Genomic DNA, 17500 nt, shown 5'->3' with positions numbered 1-17500 from the left:
TTCTCTTCCATTTTAACTGCATTTCTTCGCTAAAGTATTGTACTCTAAACGCAAGGGAATACCAAGTGTTCCAGCTTCGCTTTACCCTGAGTTTCCCGCCCGCCTTAGCTTATCATGCTACATGCTAACATATCAATAAACACACCAGAAGAAAGAGAGGAAATTGTGGAAGAAGTCAAGGTAGTACATGTAAAAAAACCTCCTACTCAATCAGAAACGTAAACTGTACCAATGGTTATGAGATGAAGTCAACAGATGAGTTAGAGGAAAACTATGAGCAGGAGATTTATATGAAAGCTGTTTCCATTTCCAAGGTCAAAACTTAATGACAAAATAAATACAACAATTAAAAAGGAAACATCTACTGAGTTCAGATAAAAGATCCACCATAGATTATACTGAGAAAATACTGAGGGAAACACACACACACACACACACACACACACACACACACACAAGAAGAAAACAAAAGAAAAATAAGCATAACAAAACAAAATAAGATAAAGAATAAAATGAGAACATAACTTACCCATTACCACCACGTCCGGTACAACCTTTGCCAGTGCCAGGTCATGCAATTTGATGACTTTCTTCCCCTCCCTGACGGTGGGGTGATCCATGATGCTCCCACATGGCGCCCACACCAAGGTCACCCGGAGGTCATAGGTCGAGCCAGCAAGGTCACTCTCCAGCAAAGGTTTAGAGGTCTTGCTAAAGTTGTCATCTGCTGGGGTCTTCTTAGGGTGCTGATGGAAGGTGTTGGTGGAGAAGACGCTAATGGGGATGTCACTCGTGTTGCTGTTCGTGTTACTGTTGATCAGGACGGAGAACAAGTCATCGTGCGTGGTGGTGGTGGTGGTGGTGGCAGGGGAGTGATGGTGCTTGTGGTCGAGGTTATGGCGGCGGCCGATAATGTCGAGAGTTGGTGGTCTTTTATTGTGGTACTTCACTGACTGGATGAAGTCGTACAGAGTCACCTACAGGAGAGAGAGAGAGAGAGAGAGAGAGAGAGAGATCCTTTATATATGGAGAAGACGCTAATGGGGATGTCACTCGTGTTGCTGTTCGTGTTACTGTTGATCAGGACGGAGAACAAGTCATCGTGCGTGGTGGTGGTGGTGGTGGTGGCAGGGGAGTGATGGTGCTTGTGGTCGAGGTTATGGCGGCGGCCGATAATGTCGAGAGTTGGTGGTCTTTTATTGTGGTACTTCACTGACTGGATGAAGTCGTACAGAGTCACCTACAGGAGAGAGAGAGAGAGAGAGAGAGAGAGAGAGCGGGAAGCTCCTACCGTGTAGCCTGGCGTAAGATGATGCCAGGCTGCACGTTGTCGTACAGACACTAGCTACTGACTAACCCACACTTATCCTTATCCTTATCCTCCAATTTGAATAATATGGCTGTTCTCTTCAGAAACTGTCATTTCAGTGAACCACTTTCTTATGCTTCCATTTTGTTACCTAACTCAGAAGTTCAGAACCCTTTTAAACTTTTTAGAAGAAAATAATAGGGTGTGAGTTACCGGGAGGGAAGAGAGGCAGAAACGACACTTAACACAAAATTAAGCGAAAATGAGTGACAAAACTTGATACTTAACATTTGCCATACCGTTCCATATTCTACAATTCCTCTCAGTACCCTATCACCTCTTAACAAAGGTAAATAACAAAGGAAGCCACCAACTGTGTAACCAAACCTGTAGGACGGGACAGGAACCATTAGTGTGTGAGGAGCGATTCAGGCAGGAATGTTGTGGCAGAATGGTGCAGGAAAAGACCAGAAAAAATACAGATGGATCAGTTAAATATACAGATGGATCAGTTGAATAATTCTTTGATTGTTGCAGGTTAAACGGAATATTTCAAGACACCATTGACAACGAAAGGAATAGTCGGGTTTCGTGTCTGCTGTTTTATTTCAATTCAGCTCAATTAAACCAATAAGGTTACTATAATTGAATAACAAGTATCATTATGTTATGAAAAGTCGAAGAATTAATCAAGATGTGAAGGAAAATGATCCTTTTTAATAGAAATGAGTAAGTAGAATTTTCCGACCCAACATGAAAAAAGGAAAGAAAAGAAGAAAAATACAGTGCAGGAAGTCATACAGCAGCCTTTCCCCTCACCTGCTCATTCCCAAGGTAGTAGGAATAGGTGAGGTCCTCCGGCATGAAAGCAAATAAAGAGTGAAGTTTCTGCCGTTGATTGGAATCCCCGACGAAGGTGATCCAGGTGGAGGTGCCCTTAGCCGCCCGCACCGCCACACAGCGATCCATTTCCTCCACCCCGTACTCCCGCACCTGTCCATGATAGATTAGGACACAAATACAAGTGAAGACAGGGAAAAAAGAAAATTCTAAATGAAAGATAAGAAGGAATGTAATATATATAAAATGGTTTAAAAATACCATGACGCGTTTCCATATTCATTCTGCTTACTATTTGATTTTATACAGCTTCAGAAACTTACGTGGGGGATTGAAATAGTGAAGACTTTGGCCATTGATCTTCTGATCTCAATAGACGCTTCGTAATATCAACAGAATGGTCTAGTCGTACACAGATCTCAAGGTTCCAATACTAAAGGGGTTAAACACACAACACACGTGCGCACACACACACACACACACACACACACACACACACACACACACACACACACACAGAGAGAGAGAGAGAGAGAGAGAGAGAGAGAGAGAGAGAGAGAGAGACTCACTTGACATGGAATATAGGGCACGGAGCCACGCATAAGGTGGAGGCGCGTCCCTGTGTAGGCGACGAAGGAAGATGAAGGAGAGGATGAGGAGGAAGCAGACTCATTTTTTTTTTCCTGAAGGAGTGTCGGCAGTTGGTGACTCAGGTGTGTGTATGACTCCTCTGAAACAGCAGTCATGATATAATAGCTTCCTTTTGTTTCTCCAAGCTTATAAATTCCATCTTGTCCATTTTAGCTTTCTTCCCAAACTAAAATACACTCCAATTTTTTTCCATTAAACTTCATTTTCCATATTTTACTCTATTCATATATTTTATTCAAGTCCTCTTATAGTAAGTCACAGTCCTCCTTATTCTTATTCTTCACTTTCATGATCTTCTCATCAACAGCAAACAAACGTGTATAAATTCGTTCCTCTTCAAGAACATGATTTATATATATAGCAAGCATAGTTAGAGCCAGGACTAAAGGCCGTTTCATAGCGGAGACGACGCACACGATGCACGAGACGAGAAGTTGTGTTGCTTAAAACCGCCTCAGTGTATTTTCAATAGGAGTGTTCACACTGGATGCGAAACTTTGGGACAGATGCCAGCTACACCACGCGCACCGATTCCAAGATCGCCGGGCAGGCGATTTTTCTGGTCATAGCATCGATGGGTCATGCCCCTTGGTGCTCCCGCCTTTGTGCTTTTGTCTCCAGAGGTATACCTCGGACCTGACTCCTCAACTCCTTCTCACTCACTCACTGTCCTTCACCGTGAACTGATAAATGTCCTGTAGTTGGTGCCTTGCTTCTTAATATCTTGTTCATTGAATGATAAAACTTCAGAAAACTGAGCTGGAGCCAGGCTGAAATACTGTCCAAATTTTCCTCATCCATTCCTAGCTCTTAAATAAAATTATATTTACCACATTAGAGTTGTTTCATATTTGCTTGATATACCCAATTTTTTTTCCTCTTATTATTCAAGGCTAAAAGATAACATTAAAAACTCCTCTTCCTCTACCTCCTCCTCCTCCTCCTCCACGTCAAGAACTACCAAGTCAACTATAAGCCTCGCCTAACATCTCGCCCGGTGTAAACATACCCATTGCAGCCAAAGTCAGCCCGACTTTCGTGCGTCGTGTGCGCCGTCTCCGATGTGAAACGGCCTTAATCTTTGAGGAACTCCATTATGAAAACTATTCAATGTAGATGTTTCGCCTCTTATAACTGTCTTTATCTCTTTGTCCTTTAGAAAGTTCTCCATCCATGCCAGTAATTCTCCTCCCACGCACCATGTTTCTCCAGGTTTCCACACTAGTCTCCTGTACGAAACTTCGTCTAAGTCTAAGGCTTTCTTCAGATCTAAATAAATGCAATCCATTCATCAGTCTCTCTCTCGCATCATGTCAATAACTCTTGCATAAAACTATGCACACAAAGTTGGTTACTACACATGAACGGCCTTTTCGAAAGCTGAATTAAATTGTTTATCACTTAATGTATGTTGTTTGTCTCTAAATATTCCATCCATTTGTCTTGAAATGCCCTTTGACAGATTTTAACAATCACATTATTTTGTCAATGATACAAATCTATAATTCATAGGTGTGTGCATGAGTTATTAATAGAATGCTATCATACAGTACACTATTACAGAGAGAATCATCAGCAATAACAGCAACTTTTTGTGAAAATTCCCCTTTACACCAGCCTGACGTCCTTACCTAAATCCCACAGATGACTGGAGTTCCCTTCCTTGGCAACGGTGAAGAGAGCGCGGCAGTGAGAGGACTCATAGCTGCGGGGTGGCGCTTGTGGCTGGGTGACGCGAGACAGAGCGGCGCGCGGGGACCTCATCACAAGAAACACTCCCGTCATTATCACTACTGCCACTCCTACTCTCCTCTTCCCTGACCCCGAGGAACTTAGATTCATGACACACATATACACTGTTTTAAGGCGCCTTAATGTGAAGAAATAGAGATGTTTGCCCCTCTGACTCTGTAACGTTCCCAGATACTGAGACTCCCTTGTTGTACTGAAGACGCACAAGGAAAAATGAACTAAAAATACGTTGTCTTAAGGAAGCGGATCGCGTAGCAATATTTTCCAGTCTTATTCTTCATCTGTTGTTATAAAATCTTTAAAATCTAATAAAGAAATAAAACAAAACAAATCCAAGTGAAGTGAATCTTATACGGATTTTCCTTTCACTTTTCATTATTCTTTCCTTTCATCGGTCTTGACATTTTCATCATCTATTATCCAAGTTTTATATGCGCGCGCATACACACACACACACACACACACACACACACACACACACACACACACACACACACACACACACACATAGTAAAAAGCTGAGAAAAGGAAGATGTCTGAGAGATGTTAAAAATATAGTTTCCCGCAAAGATGTATTGAGACGTGGAAGAGTTTAAATGAAGAAGTAGTGTCTGCAACGAGTGTGCATACTTTTAAAGTAAGATTGGATAAGTGTAGATATGGAGACGGGGCCACACGAGCATTAAGCCCAGGCCCTGTAAAACTACAACTAGGTAAAATACACACACACACACACACACACACACACACACACACACACACACACACACACCGCGTAGTGTAGTGGTTAGCACGCTCGACTCACAATCGAGAGGGCCGGGTTCGAGTCCCGGGAAGCGGCGAGGCAAATGGGCAAGCCTCTTAATGTATGGCCCCTGTTCACCTAGCAGTAAATAGGTACGGGATGTAACTCGAGGGGTTGTGGCCTCGTTTTCCCGGTGTGTGTTGTGTGTGATGTGGTCTCAGTCCTACCCGAAGATCGGTCTATGAGCTCTGAGCTCGCTCCGTAATGAGGAAGACTGGCTGGGTGACCAGCAGACGACCGAGGTGAATTACACACACACACACACACACACACACACACACACACACACACACACACACACACACACACGTGAGATCGCAACACTGTCGATAAGGTTTTTCAGTACAGACTGATGACGTTCTACTCTTACTTTATTTTAAAAATCAGGATTTTATCAACATTATATTTTGCCCATCACACGACCCTAACCTTCCAGTAACGCCAAAGGAAGAAAATATATGAATGAGAAAAATGGTAACCAGCAACTTTGAGAACGATGAGTCTAGAAAGGTCTGCATAATTTGCTATTTCTTTTTTTCCCATGCATCAATCCCTCTGCTTCGCTCTATCACCAGCACAATGGAGGAAAAGACGAGACGAAATGAAGACCATGTACGTAGCTTCCTCAGCGTTTCCTGACATTCTATTACTGTTTCGTGAGGTAACCCACAGCATCTGTCATGTCGAAAGGCAAACAATTCGACAACACGAAGGGACAGAGACATGGCCCTGCTGCTCTGCTTCTCTGTTTATCATGTCTACACTATCATTTTGAAGAAGCTGTTACCGATATTGCGTAAACTGACTTTTCAGTAAAGATGGTGATAACAATATATTTTCTATTTCTACTCTTCCTTCTCTTCCTCCTGCTACCACTACTATTACTATTTATACAACAAATATTATAGCGTATTCTACTTTAGCCGTCAGGATCTCTGATAATACTTATGTGAAAAATAGAAATATATGAGCAGCGGTAACGGTTACGTGAGCAGGAGGGTGATAAGATGCGGCATGTGTGCGCACGTGGATACATTAATTCATTTTCATTAGGCAGGTGTAAACCTAAATAGCATTACCCAGTTAGAGCACTCGATCCTTGAGGTGAAGGTGGTTCTGTCCCCTACCTATAATATACCCAGTCGTTTTCTTCAGGTGAGATATTATAGTGCTCGTCTCCAGCACCTCTTCTTTTATCAAGCCATTAGTGTGTCTATCTTGATATTTTTTGACAAAATTCAATCAACCTCAGTGTCTTACTATCAATAGGTCACTATTTTATTCACATGCTAAGAATACTTATTGCCTTCGTCACTTCTCTCATTCATAGCTTGTCGGGGGACATTGGTGGGCAGATGGGTGATGGCTGCCAGCGAGAGGTCATTGCCACTAAAGGAGAGAAACTGCTGGATCATAACTTATCGTAGTGAGGTGTGGCATAAATTGACGCGGCAGGGAGGAAAGAGAGAAGGCTGGCAAGGGAAGGGACTGAAGAGGCAGTGGGGAGGCAAAGTAAGGTTATCTGGTGTTCGTATTTCCCAGGACATGGGTCTGTTTTTTTCTCCTTGTTTATAAGTTCAAATAATGGTAATCTAAGGAGAGAGACCTGAGACGGCAAAGGAACCCGAGGAAATCAATACGGAAATGGACACACACACACACACACACACACACACACACACACACACACACACACACACACACACACACACCGCGTAGTGTAGTAGTGGTTAGCACGCTCGACTCACAATCGAGAGGGCCGGGTTCGAATCCCAGTAAGCGGTGAGGCAAATGGGCAAGCCTCTTAATGTGTAGCCCCTGTTCACCTAGCAGTAAATAGGTACGGGATGTAACTCGAGGGGTTGTGGCCTCGCTTTCCCGGTGTGTGGAGTGTGATGTGGTCTCAGTCCTACCCGAAGATCGGTCTATGAGCTCTGCGCTCCCTCCGTAATGGGGAAGACTGGCTGGGTGACCAGCAGACGACCGAAGTGAATTATACGCAGTCCTACCCGAAGATCGGTCTATGAGCTCTGAGCTCGCTCCGTAATGGGAAAGACTGGCTGGGTGACCAGCGGGCGACTGTGGTGGTGGTGGTGAATTACACACAAAAAAAGAACAGTATTCATGAAGTAGAACAAGACGGTATAAAATCAAGAGGAGGAGAGGAAAAAGAAATAAAAGAAGGAAAGAAAGAACAAAGCTATGAATACATGACCTCCCAATATAACGTAACCGTATTTCGTTATGCTAGTAAATGGAACTCATCTAATAGCGAAAAGGCTGAAATAACGAATACATGAACTTGCACTCATTCCTCTTGTCAGTTCAGCATAAAGTTTCGCTGCACACCTCTCTCGATAGCGAGAACTGCGTCTCCTGGGCAGAGAGAAGCGAAGAGGGAGTGGTGAGATAGAAAGGAAAACTAGGAGAAAGTGGAGCAACAGATTAGTGGATGGATGGTAGAAAGAGAAAGGGGAAGTGGAGAGAGAGAGAGAGAGAGAGAGAGAGAGAGAGAGAGAGAGAGAGAGAGAGAGAGAGAGAGAGAGAGAGAGAGAGAGAGAGAGAGAGAGAGAGAGTGTGTGTGTGTGAGTGAGTTTACAAGAGAGTGAAGGGTGTTGATAGGACGGCAAGGAATGGAGGGAGTGGAAGGCTCATATGCCCTGACCTTGTTCCCCTCTCACCACCACCACCACCACCATTTCTACCACCACTAGCACCAATATCATCATCACCACTGTACCGAATTCCTCTTCTTTCACTTTCAATCGCTTCCATGAAGTCCAAGCATACATATCATATCTTCATGTCACACCTTTCAGTAAAAATTAACATGCAGGGAACTACATCTTACCTCAACTGCTTTTCCGGTTCCCCTGATCTGTTACAGCTGTCCTCTTAACAGGTTTTTGTCTCGGAGGCAGGGATCTGTTAGCCGGAGCGGATCATGGACCTTCGGATCGTGGTCAAATTATACCTGTGCACCTGAACAACCCTTGGTCCTGAATTGAGCGCGCCAATGTAACCTGGGAGGCAGTGGCATAGTGGATAAGGTGAGCGTGGAATCGGGCAGATGTCCACGTGTAGGTTCGAATCCCACCACGTACAGCCTTAAAACACTTTGCCATTTGTCGAGTGGTTTAAAGTTACCTACATGTCACCATGATACCCAGGTTCTAGGTGGTTACACTCAAGATGAGCTTGGGCGGTGATATGGGCCCTAATATGGGTACCACTATAAATAAAATTGCCTGCGCCACTAATGGGCGGAAGCTGAACAGCGCTTCCCATACACTCTCCAAGTGTGCCTACAGGCGCTATAGGCCTTATCGTAAAAAAAAAAAAACACCAAAGATATAAGAACAATTGAAAAATAAAAGAAGCTGCAAGAAACTATCAGGCCTATACACATGGCAGTCCCTTTATGAAACATACCTATTTCCACCTATCATCCATATATCTATCTAATCATCTTCTAAAGCTAGCTAGGTAATTTGGAAAAAAAACTATACTGATAACATTAGGTAAACAATGACGTACGAAATCCTGGAACCAATCTACAAGTGCACGACACGATAAAAATACCAAGCAAGAGGCAAAACCGTAATGTTCGAAAATACAGCGGATCTGTACGACACAAAGAGTACTTACCTTGGCCTTTATTACTATATTACGAATCGCTTGTGAGGTGAACATGTTTCTAGGCTCCTGGACTAAACACAGAAATGCATGGACAATAACAAAAACGAATACATTGTTATCTTATCGCAACACGAGTTATCTGGTGGGGATTTTCGAGGTCACTTCACGAGTATGTGTTACGGCAAAGATAAAGATTGGGAACAAAAGAAATTTATAAACAGCAGCGGCAACAACAGTAACATTAGCAACAACAACAACAGTAGTAGTAGAAGCAGTAATGGCGGTGCCCAGTGGTGGTGGTGGTGGTGGTGGTGGAGGTGGAGGTGGAGGTGGAGGTGGAGGTGGTGATGGAGGTGGAGGTAACAGTGACGGTAGTGGTAACAAATAATAATGTTGTTTAGTTCCCTCCTCAAAACAGAAAAAAACTTTCCACTTCACAAGCAAAACACAATCACAAGGCCAAACACACGTTATGTCACGTCTACGGCCGCTGCCACAACAGTTTCCTAATCTCCCTGATAAGATAAAACAGCCACACGCTCACTATATAAGGGCAGCCAGAGTACACGTGCAACCATTTATCTCAGGACTCACAATACAAGACCATCCTGTTGCCGCCAGGTTGGGAGGACCGACAGTAGTGAAGGTGACGCGTGCTATGTCTGTGTCTGGAGCAGTGATAGTCAATCTGGGTGCATGAATTTGTCAAAGGATACTTGGAAATTATAGGATATATAAAGGGATGCATGCATGACCAATGCATACAGGGTGTTACACGAGTTACTGCTAATGCTGCTAGAAGAGAAAGTAAGCTACTCTAAGTAGAAAATGTTCAATATACAATTACACATGCATTTTGAGGCTTTGTTTAGACGTGGAGTATCATTCAAATGTGGAGGGATGATATACAACAGCTATGCCGGGCGAATGTTGGATGTTGTGTGTTGTAGAAACACCATTTTCAAGATTATTTTTCTTTTTCTGTCAAGATAATAATTGATGGTACTCTGTTAGCGCTGTTTCTCTCTCTCTCTCTCTCTCTCTCTCTCTCTCTCTCTCTCTCTCTCTCTCTCTCTCTCTCTCTCTCTATCTATCTATCTATCTATCTATCTATCTATCTATTTCCTTCAACATCATTACAAAATTATGATAATTTTTTTCTCTTTTCCAGAATTGGAGAAGTAAATCCTCTCGTCTCGCTCCTCGTCCCTCCCGCACCCTTCTTCCCACCGCCATGGTCAACCACGTCGGGGAGAGCCGGGAGGTGTTGGAGATGTCCTCGTCCGCGGCTAAAAGCGGAAGGATCCTTCGCGTCAGTCGCCGCACCGTCATGATCCTTGGGGGAGTGTTTGTTTGTGCCGCAGCAGCTGTGGGCGTGCTGGCCTACGTACGCGCCAATAGCAACAACGCGGCCCCCACGGTGCGTGTATGTTTAATTTTTTTCTCACTATGCCTGAAGAGATCTGATAATAGTATTTAAGTGCTATAGAGGTTATAACAAATGTGACATGAGCAAAGTTCTTGGGATCAGCAGCCAGGATAGAACCAGAAATAATGGGTTCAAGCTTAAGAAATGCGAAGTAACTGGTTATCTAACAGAGTGGTTGATGAATGGCAAAGACTAAGTAATCATATTGTTAGTGCTGAGTCAATAGGGAGCTTTAAAAGAAGATTAATTAAACAAACTTAAGGATGGGGATGATTGATGGAATTAATAGCTTTGTTTACTCAGACTGCCACGTGGAGAGAGAGAGAGAGAGAGAGAGAGAGAGAGAGAGAGAGAGAGAGAGAGAGAGAGAGAGAGGAGAGAGAAAGGAGGCAGGAACGAGAGGACGAGAGGCGGGCAGGCGGACAGACGAGCAAGCATGCATCTAAATTTACCTTCTCTTTATTCATAATTTTTTTTCCTGTTCAAATTCGCAAAACCTGGAAATGAAAACTTACTCTTACCTTTAATAATTATTTCACCTCCCTAACCACCTTACCAACAGACCACTAGCCTCACTCCCTCTTACAGCCTCAAAACATTCCAAGTATACACGCCGAGGCCCTGAAATCCCCTCCCAGTTCGCTGGTTAATTCCGTGCCCTCGTCAAAGACCACGAAGGAGAGCAGGACGCGGCTTCCAACCTCCCTAAAGCCTACCCATTACACCGTCAAGCTTCAGCCTTTCGTCGACGGCAACTTCAGCATCGCCGGCTTTGTAAAGGTGGATTTCTTGGTGGAGGAGACGACGAACAACGTGACCCTCAATATCTTCGACATCATCACGCACAATGATAGGTGAGAGAGAGAGAGAGAGAGAGAGAGAGGAGAGAGAGAGAGAGAGAGAGAGAGAGAGAGAGAGAGAGAGAGAGAGAGAGAGAGAGAGAGAGAGAGAGAGAGAGAGAGAGAGATTGAGTTGATGTGTCTACTGATTTCCCGCAAAGATGATATGTAATGATGATAGTGAAAGATTATAACACTCTCTCTCTCTCTCTCTCTCTCTCTCTCTCTCTCAGGTAGCATCTTTAGATGACCCTCTCACCGGCCTGCCCATCACGGAACACCTGTATGATCACGAGACTCAGACCTACACAGCCATGATGAAGGAGAACCTGATAAGCGGAGTATCTTACAGCCTCACTATGGAGTTTGAAGGTTACTTGAACGACAAACTGAAAGGTTTCTACCGATCCTCCTACAGCGATGACAATAAGAATACGAGGTCAGATATTTTTTTTTTTTCGTCTTCGTTGTCAATATCGCTTTCTTATTCTCTCTCTCTCTCTCTCTCTCTCTCTCTCTCTCTCTCTCTCTCTCTCTCTCTCTCTCTCTCTCTCTCTCTTATTGTGTCTTTTCCTTCTCTGCTTTTTCCATTTTCTTTGTTTTCATCTGCTTTTTTTATTTCTTTCCTCTGTTTTTTAATGAACTACTTTCGGTTAGATAAGTCACCCTCTGTTGTCGTTTTCCTCCAATGATTTTGTTGTCACTGTCATCTTTCTTTCTTCCTTCATGGTATAAATAAAAAAATAAATAAAAAAAAAAGTCACTAACTAAGTGATCATATCATCTTAACCATGCACGAGCTCAAGGTCACTTCATGTCATGTTTTCCTTTCTTTTTTTAATAGTATATCTCCTCCTCTTAAGATTACTAGTCACGATTACGTATGTGAGTAAAGCGCATTGCACCACAACGTCGATCCAAGGCTGCCCAAGTGCCGCGCCAATCTCCTCATGTCGCAACCACGGTGAAGATGATAAGTATAATCAACTGGAATAGAAAAATTTCGACAACTCTCCATATTCAATCTTTTATCTTTCGGTTGATTTGACATTTGCCGATGCTATGGTGCTATATTTGTTTTTCCTCCTCGTCGTCTCCTTTTCCTTTAGCACATGTAGTTTACAACATAAACATACAGTCTGTTTAAGTAGAATTTTACTCAATCATATTTTCTTTTTCTCTTCACTATGTGTCTTATATCATACAAATTGCTTATCATTCTCTTCCACCTATTCCTATCGTTTCCTCCTCTCGCTCCTCACTTCTCTCCAATCATTCATCAACTTGCTTTTAATCTTACAACTTCTATATGCTATTAATGTTTGAAAAATACAAATTCCCCTCCTTGTCCTCGTCCTCATCCCCTCACCACCACCACCATAGGTACCTGGCGGTGTCTCAGTTCGAACCAGCGGACGCCCACCTCGCCTTCCCGTGCTTTGACGAGCCGAGTCTCAAAGCCACTTTTGATGTCCACCTGGCCCGCGAAGAGAGTAGGTCATCCATCTCCAACATGCCGCTGAAGGAGACCGTGCCCGTGTAAGAGAGAGAGAGAGAGAGAGAGAGAGAGAGAGAGAGAGAGAGAGAGAGAGAGAGAGAGAGAGAGAGAGAGAGAGAGAGAGAGAGAGAGAGAGAATATTTCATGCCTATATATGGAACATTTTTTCATATTTGTAAACGAACAATAGTATTTTGGAGACTGAATATCGAAATTATTCTTTTCTTGGTATTTGTAAACTGTTTAATTTTCTTGCATGTCTCATTGTAGCAAGGGAAGGGAAAGATACTGCTCTTTCTTGGTGCTTATTTCCAGTTACATTCCTAATTTGTGTGCCTAGAGGGGAAAAAAATAAAAATCTTAGTTCTTTCTGTACCGCCATGGCTTTCCTGCTTCTCTGACAGTGAGGGCCAGCCGGGTTGGGTCTGGGACGTCTTCGAAACTTCGGTACGCATGTCCACCTATCTCGTCGCCTTCGTCGTCTCTGATTTCTCCTTCGTTCAGTCCGACGCCAATGACCACGTACACTTTAGGGGTAAAGGAAGGAGAGAGAGAGAGAGAGAGAGAGAGAGAGAGAGAGAGAGAGAGAGAGAGAGAGAGAGAGAGAGAGAGAGAGAGAGAGAGAGAGAGAGAGAGAGAGAGAGAGAGAGAGAGAGAGAGAGAGAGAGAGAGAGAGAGAGAGAGAGAGAGAGAGAGAGAGAGAGAGAGAGAGAGAGAGAGAGAGAGAGAGAGAGAGAGAGAGAGAGAGAGAGAGAGAGAGAGAGAGAGAGAGAGAGAGAGAGAGAGAGAGAGAGAGAGAGAGAGAGAGAGAGAGAGAGAGAGAGAGAGAGAGAGAGAGAGAGAGAGAGAGAGAGAGAGAGAGAGAGAGAGAGAGAGAGAGAGAGAGAGAGAGAGAGAGAGAGAGAGAGAGAGAGAGAGAGAGAGAGAGAGAGAGAGAGAGAGAGAGAGAGAGAGAGAGAGAGAGAGAGAGAGAGAGAGAGAGAGAGAGAGAGAGAGAGAGAGAGAGAGAGAGAGAGAGAGAGAGAGAGAGAGAGAGAGAGAGAGAGAGAGAGAGAGAGAGAGAGAGAGAGAGAGAGAGAGAGAGAGAGAGAGAGAGAGAGAGAGAGAGAGAGAGAGAGAGAGAGAGAGAGAGAGAGAGAGAGAGAGAGAGAGAGAGAGAGAGAGAGAGAGAGAGAGAGAGAGAGAGAGAGAGAGAGAGAGAGAGAGAGAGAGAGAGAGAGAGAGAGAGAGAGAGAGAGAGAGAGAGAGAGAGAGAGAGAGAGAGAGAGAGAGAGAGAGAGAGAGAGAGAGAGAGAGAGAGAGAGAGAGAGAGAGAGAGAGAGAGAGAGAGAGAGAGAGAGAGAGAGAGAGAGAGAGAGAGAGAGAGAGAGAGAGAAAGGAAGAGAGAGAGAGAGAGAGAGAGAGAGAGAGAGAGAGAGAGAGAGAGAGAGAGAGAGAGAGAGAGAGAGAGAGAGAGAGAGAGAGAGAGAGAGAGAGAGAGAGAGAGAGAGAGAGAGAGAGAGAGAGAGAGAGAGAGAGAGAGAGAGAGAGAGAGAGAGAGAGAGAGAGAGAGAATCTTTCAGTGCCAAGATAAGAACGGCACACTATTAAACAACGACTTTCCTGAAAAACACTGTCGCATAGAAAAGTACTAGTATTCAGAGAGGAAAGATTCACCTACCCGCTTATCTAACCCTGAGTATTTGCCTACATCCCAACAGTGTGGGCGCGGGACCAAGCCATCGGCCAGGCTGATTACGCAGTCGCCACAGGTCCCTCTATCCTGACCATCTACGAAGAGTACTTTGACGTTCCCTTCCCACTGCCCAAGCAAGACATGATCGCCCTGCCTGACTTCTCCGCGGGTGCCATGGAGAACTGGGGCCTCGTCACCTACCGCGAGAGATTGCTGCTGCTGGACCCGAATGACTTCGCAGCCTCAGATATGGATGACGTGGCGAGGGTGATTGCTCATGAGTTGGCCCACCAGTGGTTCGGCAACCTGGTGACTCTCAAGTGGTGGAATGACTTGTGGCTCAACGAGGGCTTTGCCACCTTTGTCTCCTACATCGGCACCAGCCACGTGAGTCTTCTGAACAGTTTGTGCTCCACCGCTACTGTTTATGGAGGCCAGTGAGAGAAAGGGTTCAGGTCTTGCACTGCACGCGCGCACACACACACACACACACACACACACACACACACACACACACACACACACACACACACACACACACACACACACACACACACACACACACACACAGAGACATCTCAAATGCACCTTTTCAAATGTTAAGTCTACGTAAGCACAGGACTGTACTAATAAATATAACGGCAATATTCAAGTCACTCAGAATAATTTGCACAGTAAATCTCCTTGAACACACCACATTAATAACATAAAACTTTGGAACTAGAACAAGAAAATTACGTCTTCTAGCTGATAACTTTTTAATGGAGGCAGAATTTCTTTAAATCTCGCAATTTTTCAGTGGGACTTATCGACCACCTCGAGTTCGATGGTGTTACGTAACTTGAAAAATGCGGCTTCATTGTTCTGAAAGGCGTGACAGACATACAAATGGACCAAGCACTTCTATATACACAGATAACACAGGAAGACGCGTATTACACCCTCATTACAAACACGATGAATGTGACGTCAACCTGCACTCATTCTCCTTCATCCCTTACAGCTGGAGCCTGACTGGAAAACAATGGAGAGATTTGTGACGGAAGAGATGCAGGGCGTTATGGCGTTGGACAGCCTCGAATCGTCCCATCCCATCAGCGTGACGGTGGACAGTGCCAGCCAGGTGAACGAACTCTTTGATGGCATCTCTTACGCCAAGGGCGCCTCTATAATTAGAATGATGATGTATTTCCTGAAGGAGGAGAACTTTAAGAAGGGCATCCACAACTACCTCGTAGATAAGTGAGTGTGAGAGAGAGAGAGAGAGAGAGAGAGAGAGAGAGAGAGAGAGAGAGAGAGAGAGAGAGAGAGAGAGAGAGAGAGAGAGAGAGAGAGAGAGAGAGAGAGAGAGAGAGAGAGAGAGAGAGAGAGAGAGAGAGAGAGAGAGAGAGAGAGAGAGAGAGAGAGAGAGAGAGAGAGAGAGAGAGAGAGAGAGAGAGAGAGAGAGATTATACAACAAGGTTTCTGTTCTCCTGTCAGACAATATGACAACGCCGAGCAGGACGACTTGTGGCTCTTCCTGACCCAGGCTGTTGAGGGGATGGACCTCCTACCGCCCGAGACCACCGTCAAGACCATCATGGACACGTGGACTTTGCAGATGGGCTTCCCAGTCATCAAGGTGGAGAGAGTCGCTGATGGGACCTCTGCTACTGTGACTCAGGTGAGTAGTAGTAGTAGTAGTAGTAGTAGTAGTAGTAGTAGTAGTAGTAGTAGTAGTAGTAGTAGTAGTAGTAGTAGTAGTAGCAGCAGCAGCAGCAGCAGCAGCAGCAGCAGCAGCAGCAGCAGCAGCAGCAGCAGCAGCAGCAGCAGCAGCAGCAGCAACAGCAGTTTTTTAACGAGTCATATCATAGTAACGACGTTAAGAAAAAAGAGTGAAAACAACTTCCTTTCCCCGGTGCTTCTTTATCGACGCACGTTCAGCACTGTACCGCTCCTCCTCTCACAGAATCGCTTCCTGCTGGTGAAGAACGTCAACTCAACGGATGACCACGACTACAGGTGGTGGGTGCCGCTCACCTACACCAGCGAGGACAACCCGGATTTTCTTGCCACGCACCCCAGCGCCTGGATGGCCGACACGGACAAGCAGGTGACCGTGACCTCACTGCCGGCCAGCGACAAATGGGTCATTTTCAACGTGCAGGAGACTGGCTACTATAAGGTGAACTATGACGATAATAACTGGCAGCTGCTGACCGCCCAGCTGGAGAAGGACCACACGCCCATCCATCTACTGAACAGAGCCCAGCTGATTGATGACTCCTTAGATCTGGCGCGGGCAAGTACGTACACCTTGAAGTATTTGAAGTACAAAGTCTTATGATTTCTATAAAAGGTGCGTACGTCAATCAACTTTTACGAGTTTGTAGACAAGCACAGTAAAAGTAAATAATAATCGATACAATTAGAATAAGGTCATTCAGTGGGTCCATTTGCTAGTCTGATACAGGACACCGATTTTAGCTTCATTCAGCCACACATCTCAAGCAGCTCTTCATCAGTTTCATCAGCTGATATTAAGTTACTCATATACCATTTCTTGGTTTCAATCTGACTCTGTTTCTTCCTTCCAAAACTAATGTGTCAGCTAACCACCCCTACACGAATCCTCCTCCACAACCGTGCTTGACGCCCTTCCGCGAATCCTCCTCCCACAGGTGAGCTAAAGTACGACACGCCGCTGAGTCTCATTTCGTACCTGAAACATGAAGAGGAGTACATCCCGTGGGAGGCAGCACTGTCCAACCTGGGATACGTGGAGCAGATGTTCACGCGCCAGGGAGGTTATGGGGACCTGCGGGTGAGTGTTTGACAGAGGAGGAGGAGGAGGACTAGTTGATTGATTAATGGCATGAAAACAAATTGATAATGATATAACGGAAGGAGAAGGAAAAGAGAGACGATATGAACAGTTTGTCTGGCCCTCATCACCTCGCTCCTCCCTCCACACAGACGTACGTGCTGTCCCTCCTGGAGCCTTTATACACTCTGGTGGGCGGCTTCGAAGAACATCAGGACGACCCGCAGCTGCTGCATTACAAGAGGAGCCTGGCGCTCTCC

General features: G+C 44.8%; 2 protein-coding genes across 2 annotated transcripts in view; one reads left to right on the top strand and one right to left on the bottom strand.

Moving 5' to 3' along the window:
- LOC123508476 overlaps positions 1 to 2895 on the bottom strand; it is an 18626-nt gene extending 15731 nt beyond the window's left edge. The window contains 4 exon segments of the mRNA XM_045262228.1: positions 530 to 981; positions 984 to 1240; positions 2129 to 2302; positions 2719 to 2895. Coding sequence (XP_045118163.1) covers positions 530 to 981; positions 984 to 1240; positions 2129 to 2302; positions 2719 to 2895 — 1060 coding nt within the window.
- A 6630-nt stretch (positions 2896 to 9525) lies between these two features.
- The window catches only part of LOC123508272 (aminopeptidase N-like), a 10992-nt gene continuing 3017 nt past the window's right edge, over positions 9526 to 17500 (top strand). Inside the window, exons 1-12 of the mRNA XM_045261846.1 lie at positions 9526 to 9642; positions 10168 to 10416; positions 11014 to 11283; positions 11496 to 11703; positions 12648 to 12803; positions 13167 to 13297; positions 14463 to 14824; positions 15441 to 15679; positions 15917 to 16100; positions 16386 to 16722; positions 17098 to 17240; positions 17393 to 17500. The exon at positions 17393 to 17500 is cut by the window's right edge and continues 83 nt beyond it. Of these exons, the coding sequence (XP_045117781.1) occupies positions 11579 to 11703; positions 12648 to 12803; positions 13167 to 13297; positions 14463 to 14824; positions 15441 to 15679; positions 15917 to 16100; positions 16386 to 16722; positions 17098 to 17240; positions 17393 to 17500 (1785 nt within the window). The 5' untranslated portion in view covers positions 9526 to 9642; positions 10168 to 10416; positions 11014 to 11283; positions 11496 to 11578. The remainder of the gene's footprint in view (positions 9643 to 10167; positions 10417 to 11013; positions 11284 to 11495; positions 11704 to 12647; positions 12804 to 13166; positions 13298 to 14462; positions 14825 to 15440; positions 15680 to 15916; positions 16101 to 16385; positions 16723 to 17097; positions 17241 to 17392) is intronic.

Source organism: Portunus trituberculatus, chromosome 24 (genome assembly GCF_017591435.1).
Source record: "Portunus trituberculatus isolate SZX2019 chromosome 24, ASM1759143v1, whole genome shotgun sequence".
NCBI lineage: Eukaryota > Metazoa > Arthropoda > Malacostraca > Decapoda > Portunidae > Portunus > Portunus trituberculatus.
The sequence above is the reverse complement of the archived record's forward strand: the minus strand, read 5'-3'. Positions and strand labels throughout refer to the sequence as shown.